Below are 11,960 nucleotides of genomic sequence, written 5' to 3' on the forward strand. Positions count from 1 at the left end.
GACATCAGGTGTGTTGACCTGGCTCTCTTCAGTGTCTCAGTGTCCGGAGCCTTGTCTTGTCATCAGACATCCAGGGTACATCTGCGGCAGCTCAAGACGGAAGTTCGGCTTCCTCTGTTGTCCGGAGTGGACTGTCCACACCACACGGCTGACCAGGAGAGTGCCGAGCACACATCCCTGGCAGACCGTCAGTGTAGTGGTCTCTGTCAGGTTCTTGCTCTGCAAAACTCTCCTCTTGCATTCTCCAGTGACGGCGGCAGCCTTCCTATGCCGGCACTGGTCTCAGGCATCGAGGGACGGGATGCTGCAGGTGATGGAGTCCACGTGTTTCAAACTGTCAACAGCCTCCACAGTGGCGTGGGATACAAAGAAAGGTTGAACGATGTGGGTGCTAAGACGCAGCCCTGCTTCACTTTGCTGACAATGAAGGAGTACGTTGTTTTCCACTGATGCAAACTATGCTCAGCACGTTGAAGTGATAGATGGCAACTACACTGAATAGTTTGTGGGAATTGCCTTTTCCCTAAAAGCTTGAACTGTCTGTTCTATCTGTCAAGACCGAAGGCCTTGTTCACGTCAAAAACTGCTCAGTATAAATGTTTTCTTTCTTCACGATATTTCTCCCGCAGCTGTCTAAGAAAATCACGTCTAATAAATTAACACTGGGATTCTGGGTAAAACATACTCTGGAAAGGACCGTAGCGAAGACCTTTCCCACCACATCAGAAGGGAGATGCAACGTTAGCCGTTGAAATCATTGCCATCAGTGTTGTTCTTTAACAAGTTTACTATTTGACATCGTCCACATCTTGAGGGACTACTACTCTTCTCCAGCAGAGAAAAATACAGAATACAGAGGCTGCACATAAAAGAAAACAATGGTTCTTCAGTTGTTGTTTTTTTTACAATAAAGATACAACAGCATTTGCTACGATTATTGCAAAGTATGTAAGACAAGGAACTACAACGAAAACAAAAAGGGCATATCCCGATTTTAATGTCAAATCATAGCGTATCATGTGGTACCATATCAATTATGTATGATATGGTGTTATATGATATGATATGATATGATATATGATATGATATGATGTGATATATGATGTGATATATGATGTGACATGATGTGGTTCTGGTAGCATATGCAGAAGCCAAAGGGAAAGCAGCACAGGGGAAAACAAATCTTTGAGCCTAAAACATTTGTTTCTCTCTATTTTTCATATCTTTAGATTGGTTGAAAGTGACAGCATAACTGGGTGCTGAAGCAAACGACAGATAAACAATCTGACGGCTGTGACGACGCGGGTTTGAACCCTATGAGAGATGGGGTTTCGGTTCGCGACCGACTCCTTTCCAGACCTGAAAGTGCCGTGGGTTCAAACTGGGGGCACACAGTCGGGGGATCCTTCTCCTCACGGATGTGTCTTTAGGACAGTCACTCAAACACCGTGACCAACACTGCAGGTGTCTGTCTCTCAGGCTTGGTTGGAGTCAGGATATGTTATCGACAGACTGCGTTGAGCAGTCTGATCAAGTAGTGTTGCTGTTTTCTTCTTCTTCCTTCCTAACTGGCGGTTTCTGTATTGAATGGAGCATGGAGCAGAAGAAAAAACAAATTCCTTCTCTTTCTCTTCTTCAGTGCAAAGAAGAGCAATTAATTAACCTAATTTTGCAGACTTACATTCTTGAACCAGCATTGCATGACTTTTAAAGACAAATCACTTATCATTTTATCACATCTTTCATAGCTATGGCCAGAGCGACAAGCGACAACGCCAGTGTTTCCAGCATTGCACCGCCAGTGTTGTATGAAGCTGACACCCTTCCCGTGGACCCCGAAACTCAAAATGGCGGATTTACCGGGCTGGTCACCCCTGAGGTCGTGAACACCATAGAAAACGTCATCAATATTGGTGTTCTGCCTGTGCTTGTCACGAGTGGCGTCATCACGAACGTCATCAACTTGGCTGTCTTCAAACGTCAGGGATTGGCTGATCGTGTCAACCTGTGTCTGTTTAGGTAATGAGGGTGTTGTTTGTTGTGGGGAAAAAAGGTAGCTGAGCTTAACTCGTGGGCAACGTGTTGGTAGTGAATTCTGTAAAGTCTTATTTAGCGTCCTGAATTACTGCACCTATTTAAAGGAATAAATTTTGCATGGTTTGCAATGGAGGCATATGAGAAATGACATGTTGCGTGCAGTCAAACCTTCTGTTCATGAAATGGGCACAATACGACTGTAAAATTCGCATTACTTTCAAAATCCGTATTACTGACATGGCCCCATAACATGAACCCGAACCGACACTTGTCACCCCGAGCCGCAATGTTTTTTGTTTACATTTCAAGTTTGCGAGAAAAAATAAAAATAAAATTTAAAAAAAAGCGGAAGGAGCAAGATGGCGGCACGTTAGGTCAGTGACTGATTCCGCATCAAAGTTGAATAAAATAACGTTCAAGACAGAGTCGAAAACCATTGAAAATGGGTTACAACATCTACGGATAGTAATATCGTTTAGTCAATGGAGAAAAAATTGCCTGCAAAATAGGTCCCTGAATTCAGGACGCTAAAATATGACTTTACCCTCACGGTATTCACGTTAGAGACAGGCAGCACTGTGTTAGACATCTTAATTCAGTGAGGTTGACATTTCATTACCGTTTGTTGACGGGCGCAATAGCCGAGTGGTTAAAGCGTTGGACTTTCAATCTGAGGGTCCCGGGTTCGAATCACGGTGACGGCGCCCGTGGGTGAAGGGTGGAGATTTTTCCGATCTCTCAGGTCAACATATGTGCAGACCTGCTAGTGCCTGAACCCCCTTCGTGTGTATATGCAAGCAGAAGATCAAATACGCACGTTAAAGATCCTGTAATCCATGTCAGCGTTCAGTGGGTTATGGAAACAAGAACATTCCCAGCATGCACACCCCCGAAAGCGGAGTATGGCTGCCTATATGGCGGGGTAAAAACGGTCATACACGTAAAAGCCCACTCGTGTGCATAGGAGTGAACGTCGGAGTTGCAGCCCACGAACGCAGAAGAAGAAGAAAATTACCGGTTGTTTAAATCTGAATAGCTTCAGAAAGTCGATTTATATGACGTCCAGCTTTTCGTGATATCAAACAGAGCTTAACTTTCTGTGTGTGCGTGCGTGCGTGTGCGTGTGTATCAGTCTGTCCCTGGCAGACCTTGGCTACCTAGTGTTCATCATGGCCAGAAAGACTCAAAGTATGGTGTCTCTGGTGGATCCTCTGATGGGACAGTACTGGACAATCAGAAGTTTGAACACCGCTCTTGGTAAGTCTCAGTTCCAATCTTTGCACACACGAATAAATATATGTGTGCGTGAACGTGTGTGATATATTTCCACACACACAAACATATCTCTCTCTCTCTTTCTCTAGATATATATTGTCAGGTCAGGGGCATAGCCCTTACTACTGGTATGTAAACCAGTACTACCTGCCGCATGTGAAGTCTCCCCAACGACGGACCAGGCAGAGGAGGAAACCTTTCCCAACGGCTGTGAAGGCGGAAGAGGATGACCAAAGGGCAATGGGAGCTCTTATCCTTGGCTGGAAGTCCTCCTAGGAGACGGAGCTCCGAAGAAAAAACCTGCACCTGCCGAGGCCGTCCTACACGTGGCAGTATCTGCACCTGTGGGACTGTGAGCGTCGGTAGGCGAGAGAGTGGGGAAGGGACTGCACAACTCCTCTTCACTAAAAAAATGTCACCTGTGCTGGTCAGGCAACCAGGCTAATGTCAGAATGACGAGCTAGCCCTTCAATACCCAGCTTTCCCAAGCCCTGCAGCGATGGAGAAGTGGTGACGGGGACAGGCAGAGGATGCTGCTGGCAGTCACGACTTACACGCAGGCGGCTGTAGGGTGATGGTCGTCCACCGTAGACAAAGGCAGATGCGGCGCCCGTATCCTCCGACAGTGTCAGAGCAGTCCTTTTTAGGGACAGCACTGCTCTCCCCACATGGGGAAGGGGAGATAAAAGGATCCCTAAACAAAGCCTGCCTCGCCTAGTACCTAGTAGGAAACCGCACCTACTTGGACATCCAACACTAGCGGTCGAAAACAAAAGAAAAGAATCAGGAGTCATGCCCTGACTCGGGGTGCCTGGAATGTTCGTACCCTTTTAGACAGAGACGACAGACCAGAAAGGCGCACAGTGCTCATTGCTAGAATGCTTGATCACTACCAGGTGGACATAGCAGCCCTGAGCGAAACCAGGTTTGCCGGTGAAACCCAGCTGGAGGAAGCTGGAGGGGGCCACACCTATTGCATTGAGAAGGCAGATGGCACCCCAAGAACCTCAGGCGTGGGCCATACGAACCAAACTTGCACGACAGCTTGACAGCCTTCCACGTGGGATAAACGATCGGCTGATGACCCTGCGTCTGAAGCTGTCCGAGGATCGCTTCTTCATCAGCTGCTATACCCCGACGATGACCAACCCTGATGACATCAAAGAACCTTTCTACGAGGAGCTCAGCCGCACCATTTCAGCGGTAGACAGAAAGGACAGGCTGATCATCCTTGGGGATTTCAATGTCCGCGTTGGCGTGGACTTCTCCTCATGGCCAAAAGTCCTTGGATAGCACGGCACTGGCAAGTGCAACTCCAACGGACTGCTTTTGCTCTCGTTCTGCACGCAGCATGGACTGACCATCACCAACACCCTCTTCCAAGAAGCGGACAAGTACAAGAACACATGGATGCACCCCCGCTCCAAGCAATGGCACATGCTGGACTATGTGATTGTCCAGCAGAGGGACAGAGGTGATGTTTCCATTACACGCTGCATGAGAGGAGCAGTCTGTTGGTCGGACCATCGCCTGGTATGCAGCAAGATGAACATCAGACTTGCACGCAAGCTCCAACCAGCCAAGCAGAAACCCCCTAGGAAGCTGAACATCCACCGCCTCCCTATCACCAAGGACGTGCTGAAACAGCAAATCCAAGCAACTGTCCAAGAAATTCCTGCATCAACTGATGTAGAAGAGGTATGGAGCACCTTTAGAGATGCTGAAGACACCTTGAAGACAAACCTCAAAGCATGTGACATAGACATCGCTTCCTGGGAAACTGATGTCCTTGACCGCTCTCGCTTGAGGATGCTGTGCTCTTGTGGCATAAAGACGTTTGAAAACAAGAGAACGCTGGCCATTAAGGAGAAGCGTGAGTGAAGGAAGCAGGGCTCAACTTCTGGAGATGTTTTCGCTTGCAACACCTGTGGGAAGTGCTGCGCATCTAGAATCGGCCTCTTCTCCCATATGAGGACACACACCGACAGATAAGCCTGCCTGCCTACTCATCCGTTGGTCCGAGGGGAGACTACATCATAATATATATATATATATATATATATATATATATATATATATATATATATACACAGATCTCTCTCTCTCTCTTTCTCTCTCTCTCTATATATCTATATATATCTACAGAGAGAGGCAGAGAGAGAGAGAGAGAGAGAGAGAGAGAGAGAGAGAGAGAGAGACAGACAGACAGACAGAGAGAGATGTAAATAAACCCAAGCCTCGATGTATTCATTTTTCACACAGAAATGTAAGAAGCGTTAAAAAACAAGTCTTGTTTTAACTTTCAGCCTTAAAAACTGAGTTGGCAGCAGGTTGGGAGTATGACTGGTGGCCTGAGTGTAAAATTCTCTCATTAATGCTCACGACAGACATTTAGTTTCTCCAAAGGGGAAGTCAGCATACGCAGCACGTGACAGCTGTTTCGCACTGTGGAGAGCTCAATGGACCTGCGACTTGCTAATGGATGCTCACGCGAAGAGAACAATTCTGACTTGAGCAACCAGAAACTCTCCGTACTTGTCTTGTCTTGTCTCTGTCTTGACAGGCATCTTTCTTTGTCATGAATATGTCTTTTGAAAACCAACATGGGCAGCAAATTATGGGAAAAGCCTACCATTTTAGATAAAAAGATAATGTGAACATCTTTTTCAAATCTATAAATAGAAAAAACACCAACCACGTCCGATGGGGTCCAGTAACAAGGGCTAATTATCCAAAGGGGCTAAAGTGAATCATTGATCGTAAATCCCGAGGTTAAAATCTGGGCACACACACACACACACACACACACACACAGAGTCAGACAGACAGACAAAAAGAGTTAGAAACCTGGTCAGACAAACAGAGAGACATACAGACAGATACAGACAGATGCAAAAGATATTCCCTTTTGTCCTACCTCCCAACACACATATACACAATTTATTTGAGCATCATCATGAAGTGTGTTTCCAGTACATATTTTCATCACAACTGGAATAAAGATATCTTCATCGTAATGGGAATAAAAAACTTCGAAAAAGAAATTTACTCCGAATTAAGTTTCTGTGGAAAGTACAATCATGGCGTTACATCGTGGGTAAGTTAGTCCGGCCTTACAAATCTTACACGGCTGTTTTGAGAAGACTGTTCTGGTGTACACTGCACAGGTGTCTACTGGGGCTTCATGAATGTCTCCAGTGTCCTCTCCATGATTATCTCCCTGGAACGCTGCGCATGCGTTCTGGCGCCTCTACATGCCAAGACATTGATTCGTGTCCGGACAATGGCCGCGTTGATCGCGTCTGTGTTCGTATTCATCTTGGTTTCCTGCGGACTGTTCAACCTGAGGTACATTGCTGTGCCTCTCACAGACCCAGCCAGCAACCGTACCCTTGCATATGCGCTTGGCCTCAGCTCATTTCACCTCCAGAACAGGTCAGTGGACGTTTTCCTTGTTGCAGCAAGGATAGTTCTGAGCTTATTCTTCTGTCAGCCATCAGTTGTTCGTTCGTCGCTTCCTTCCTTCTATCAGTCATATTCCATAAAACGTCTTCGCGGTTCATCCTCTCATCCATAGATCATATGATTACCACACGCTGCATGCTCTTCAAGGTATTGTTTAACATAACTTTATTCAAATGATCCACTGTAGTTGTCTGTTTTTTGTTATTTTTATATCACGTATCTCATCAGATGGTGCTATCTAAATGGATATGACAATTCGGCTTACGCATACAGGTTAGATAAGACTGTCATTGTCCGAACTAAAATAGCTCTAAACAGTATGAATGTGACTGACTGACTATCGTCTATCATTGTCCGAACTAAAATAGCTCTAAACAGTATGAATGTGACTGACTGACTATCGTCTACCATTGTCCGAACTAAAATAGCTCTAAACAGTATGAATGTGACTGACTGACTATCGTCTACCATTGTCCGAACTAAAATAGCTCTAAACAGTATGAATGCGGCTGACTGACTATCGTCTACCATTGTCCGAACTAAAATAGCTCTAAACAGTATGAATGTGATTGACTGACTATCGTCTACCATTGTCCGAACTAAAATAGCTCTAAACAGTATGAATGCGGCTGACTGACTATCGTCTACCATTGTCCGAACTAAAATAGCTCTAAACAGTATGAATGTGGCTGACTGACTATCGTCTACCATTGTCCGAACTAAAATAGCTCTAAACAGTATGAATGCGGCTGACTGACTATCGTCTACCATTGTCCGAACTAAAATAGCTCTAAACAGTATGAATGTGATTGACTGACTATCGTCTACCATTGTCCGAACTAAAATAGCTCTAAACAGTATGAATGTGGCTGACTGACTATCGTCTACCATTGTCCGAACTAAAATAGCTCTAAACAGTATGAATGCGGCTGACTGACTATCGTCTACCATTGTCCGAACTAAAATAGCTCTAAACAGTATGAATGTGACTGACTGACTATCGTCTACCATTGTCCGAACTAAAATAGCTCTAAACAGTATGAATGTGACTGACTGACTATCGTCTACCATTGTCCGAACTAAAATAGCTCTAAACAGTATGAATGCGGCTGACTGACCGTCTTCACTCACTGTCAACGTTAGAAAAGCAAGCCAGATTAAATATCTTTCCACTTCAAATCCAGCTAGAATTCAGCAAAGCATTGCTCATGTACAAAACACACAATAACTTGGCACCGCAATATCTCCAACACCTGCTCACACGAGCTTCATGCCGATACGGCTCTAACAAATACATTTTGCCACGTACCCGAATTGATTTGTTCAAAACTAGTTTTGCATTTTCGGGTGCATCCCTGTGGAACTCCCTTCCTTTGCACATACAAACGGGCAGTTCTCTTCCTATTTTCAAATCAAGTCTGCATAAACATATTCACCCCTTCCAACAGTAAATAACTCTGATCTTTAAATTACTGTAGACAGTAACAAAGGGGTCAGTTATGTCTTATTTTTTGTATCAGTCATTTATGCTGTTGTTGTTCCTTCCTTGCTTTCTCATTTCATCGTGTTTTGTTTTGCTCTCTCTCTCTCTCTTTCTTCTTCTCTCGTTCTGTTTCTTATGCGTGCATAATCTATTCATTTCGTTCATAATCGTGACAAGTGTTCAAGTAATATTGGTGATGGTGGTAGTCACTGTAGTATGCTGCACTTGCCACACATAGATTTCAGAGACAGTAACAATACTGTACCTTTTGAACACCCGGATGTTTCTGGAACTTCTATATTGATGACACCTCGCTCTCTCTCTCTCTCTCTCTCTCTCTGTGACTCACTGTCCTATCCATCTGTCAATCTTAGCGTATGGGGGGAGTGAGGGGGTGCTGTCAGTGTGTGTGCGCGCGTGTGTGTATGTATGTGTGTCAGTGTGTGTGTACGCATGTGTGTGCACGGATGTGGGTGTGTGTGGAGGGCCGGGGGGTGTTTTCTTCATTATGTATACAGTTCTGCATGAAAACCTTTTCCTTTCATTTATGTGTGTGCTATTTGTAATAGATGTAGATTAGCAAGGACAGATTGGAAGAATAGGCAATGCCTAAAATCTTAATCCTTGAATAAAAACGTTTTGAGTTCTGAGTCCTTCCTTCTGTCAGTGCCGTCACGGACGCTGTTTTTTACATCGGCGTCGCTGTCCCAGTCATCTCCCTTGTTGTGGTCATCATCACCACGGCCATCACCACCACGCAGCTTCACCTCACTGTGGCCTGGCGCAAGGAAACGGCCCAACAGAGCGTCACAGACAGCAGGGAGGTGGCCCTCACCAAGATGTTGGTGGCCATTTCCATTCTATACGTCGTCTGCACCACGCCAAAGTCTATCATGGTATAAACCTACAATCATTTTTGAAATAGACAGACAGACAGACAGACAGACAAACTAGCTAGCTTGCTAGTCTTGATTTTCTTCACTCCACTCAGATGTGAATGGGTACCTGACTTCGGACAAAAGCAACAGAAGGAGAGTCCGGACTGGGCACAGCTTCCAATGCCGAGCCCAAGACGTTTTGAGTATTATTCACCTCTCCAATGGGCGTACAAAGCGACTGGACTTTAACCTTTAAAGTTGTTTTCTGTTATAGGGTATTTGCGTCAAGATATTTTGGCTCTACCGTTATGCGACTATGCTCTCTTTAATTCATTTACTTCTTGGAATGAATTTCCATTCGATTTTAGATGTTACTGAATAAACGAGAGCATTCTGATCTTATCTTGACATAACATAGTTCAATTACTTTGTCCTCGATTCAAACAACGTGAAAGTGCCCTGGCTTTCCGTGTCTCCTGATCGGAATGTCATCCGGCACATCTGGACAAAGCCTCAGTTACCGTCCCTGGAAATGTGCGATAACTTTTCAGACCTGTCCAGGCGGTGCAGAGCCGTGACTGACGCTGAAGGAGATCATTATCTGCACCTGACATGGGGCTGACGCTAAGTGTTGAGATACTGAACGTTTCAAGCTCAGTTACGCGCGGATAGAGTGTGGAAGTCAAAGACTAATGAGTCAGTAAACGTTAAAAAATTCATTTGTTTTGAAACGTATTTTCTTTCTTTCTTCTTCTACTTCAAATATAATCATTATTCTAATACAATATATCTTCTTCAAATATAGCATACTTATCATCATTATTATTATCATCATCATCTACTTTTTAAAAAAACCATACCGAATACACAGTACTTTATTATCTCGAATAAGAGAAATTATATAAGGCATGCAAACGAAGATTAGTTTCAGTCTTTGAAATGTTCATCAGTTGGCAGTGTTTCCTGCTATCACTCAGGTTATCCCCAATGATGGCCGTTCCTCTGATTAACAAACAGTAAATACTGGTAATTCTCTCCATACACAATGTACACAACTTCAAGTCAATGCTACTTATGCCACCGATTCAGCTAACACACAGGTAAATAAGTTCCTCTGGTTTCAGCCCCTGATTGAGCTGAGTGTACCGGAGGTCAAACCCGAGGGACGCTACGCCAACATATTCCACATCATGAACTCCTTCGTGCACGTGCTGTCCGTGATCAACTCCAGTGTCAACTTTATCTTCTACTGGGCTCTGGGCTCCAGGTACAGAGCCACCCTGCACGCGCTGTGCTCGTGTCGCTGTGTGCAGAGTAGGAACAAAAATGACTCATGAGACCGATTCGTCAGGACTCGTTAACTAATTACCGTTTCTGAATCGACTGCGTACAATCCCAGTTAAAACTAATTTTGTGTTCCGGTGTTTGTTTTTCATACTCAGAAATAGAAAAAAAAAGCCTGTTTTGTTTTAATAGTCTGTGATAGACTTCAGTCCTCTCTCTCTCTCTCTTTGTGCATGCGCGCGTGCGTGCGTGTATGTGTGTGTGTGCGCGCGCGAGCGTCCACACATGAGCGTGTGGAATTTGAGAGACAACTGGTCATACAGTCTTTTGACAAAAACACCGTACCGGTGGGAGTGTTGTGAATGAATGAAATCCTTTTGAATAAATGTTGCGTTCATTTACTTCACTTCCTGGAGACAAGGCACACCCCATCCACCAATAGCACGTGACATTGTCTCCATGGGGACTGTCGTCGGAGAGACTTACAGTGAACGTCTCCACTTCGTCGTCCTTAGGAGGCTTTGAAGGCAGCGGCCTGTGTGGCCTGACCCAGAACAAACAAAACACGGAACATATCACAAGATGTAGCACACACTAGAACAAGGAAAAAAGTGTACGCTCTCGCTGTATATTTAAAAAAAACAACTGATTTTGTTCACTATAAAATCACAGAAAGAGCTGGGCATGGATGTTTCTTGTGTTTGTGATGGGGGTTGGGGGTATGTGTGTGAGCGTGGTTGTTGTTTAGTTTTGCTTGTCGTCTGCTGTTGTGTTGTGCTCTGTTGTTTACTTGCTTATTTATTCATCTATTTAGTTTTTCTCTAAATTTACCCGGCTAGTGAAGAAAGACACGCGTGGAGCAATTCAAAAGAAAGAAAGAAAAAGAAAAGAAAGAAACTATGCACTCCGTGATTTTGTTCACAATAAAATCACAGAAAGAGCTGGGCATGAAGAGCTAAGTTCAGCTGAATGCCTGTGAAACTTCCTCTTCGCAAATGGGGGAGCAGTCACTGCGCGCTCAGCTGAAGACCTTCAGCAGCAGCTCATGAGCCACTTCAGCGAGGCTTGCCGTGACTTCGGACTCACCCTCAGTGTGAAGAATGCACAGGTCATGGGACCCAGGTGTACACGGCTTGCGTCACAAGCACCGTGCTGTACAGCAGTGAGTCCCGGACCCTGCACGCCAGACAGGAACGAAAGCTCAACGCCTTCCACACGCGCTGTATTGCCCCTGCTACATCCTGAACATCACCTGGCAGGACACTACATCCTGAACATCACCTGGCAGGTCAAAGTTCCAAACATCACCGTCCTGGGGAAAGCTGGAATCCCCAGCATGTACACCCCGCTGAAACAGACGCATGCACTGGCTCTGTCACGTTGCGCGAATGGACGATGGCCGGACCTCCAATGATCTCCTTTACGCAGAACTGGTACAGGGGAAACACCCCACAGGCAGACCCAAAGACATCTGCAAGACAGATCTGAAGGCCTTGTCCATCGACCTGAACACCTGGGAAGATGCAGCCTCACAATGA

The 11,960-nt window shown here is 45.2% G+C and overlaps 1 protein-coding gene across 1 annotated transcript; it reads left to right on the forward strand.

The window, feature by feature from the left end:
- Positions 1-1,750: 1,750 nt before the first annotated feature.
- Positions 1,751-11,960, forward strand: LOC143280234 (uncharacterized). Its single transcript, XM_076584867.1, has 7 exons — positions 1,751-2,019; positions 3,170-3,294; positions 6,480-6,747; positions 8,928-9,156; positions 10,263-10,452; positions 11,430-11,544; positions 11,780-11,960. Exons 1-7 carry the CDS (start codon positions 1,751-1,753, stop codon positions 11,958-11,960), a joined length of 1,377 nt encoding a protein of 458 aa, XP_076440982.1.

The sequence above is a fragment of the Babylonia areolata genome, chromosome 3 (assembly GCF_041734735.1).
Source record: "Babylonia areolata isolate BAREFJ2019XMU chromosome 3, ASM4173473v1, whole genome shotgun sequence".
In the NCBI taxonomy this organism is placed as follows: domain Eukaryota; kingdom Metazoa; phylum Mollusca; class Gastropoda; order Neogastropoda; family Buccinidae; genus Babylonia; species Babylonia areolata.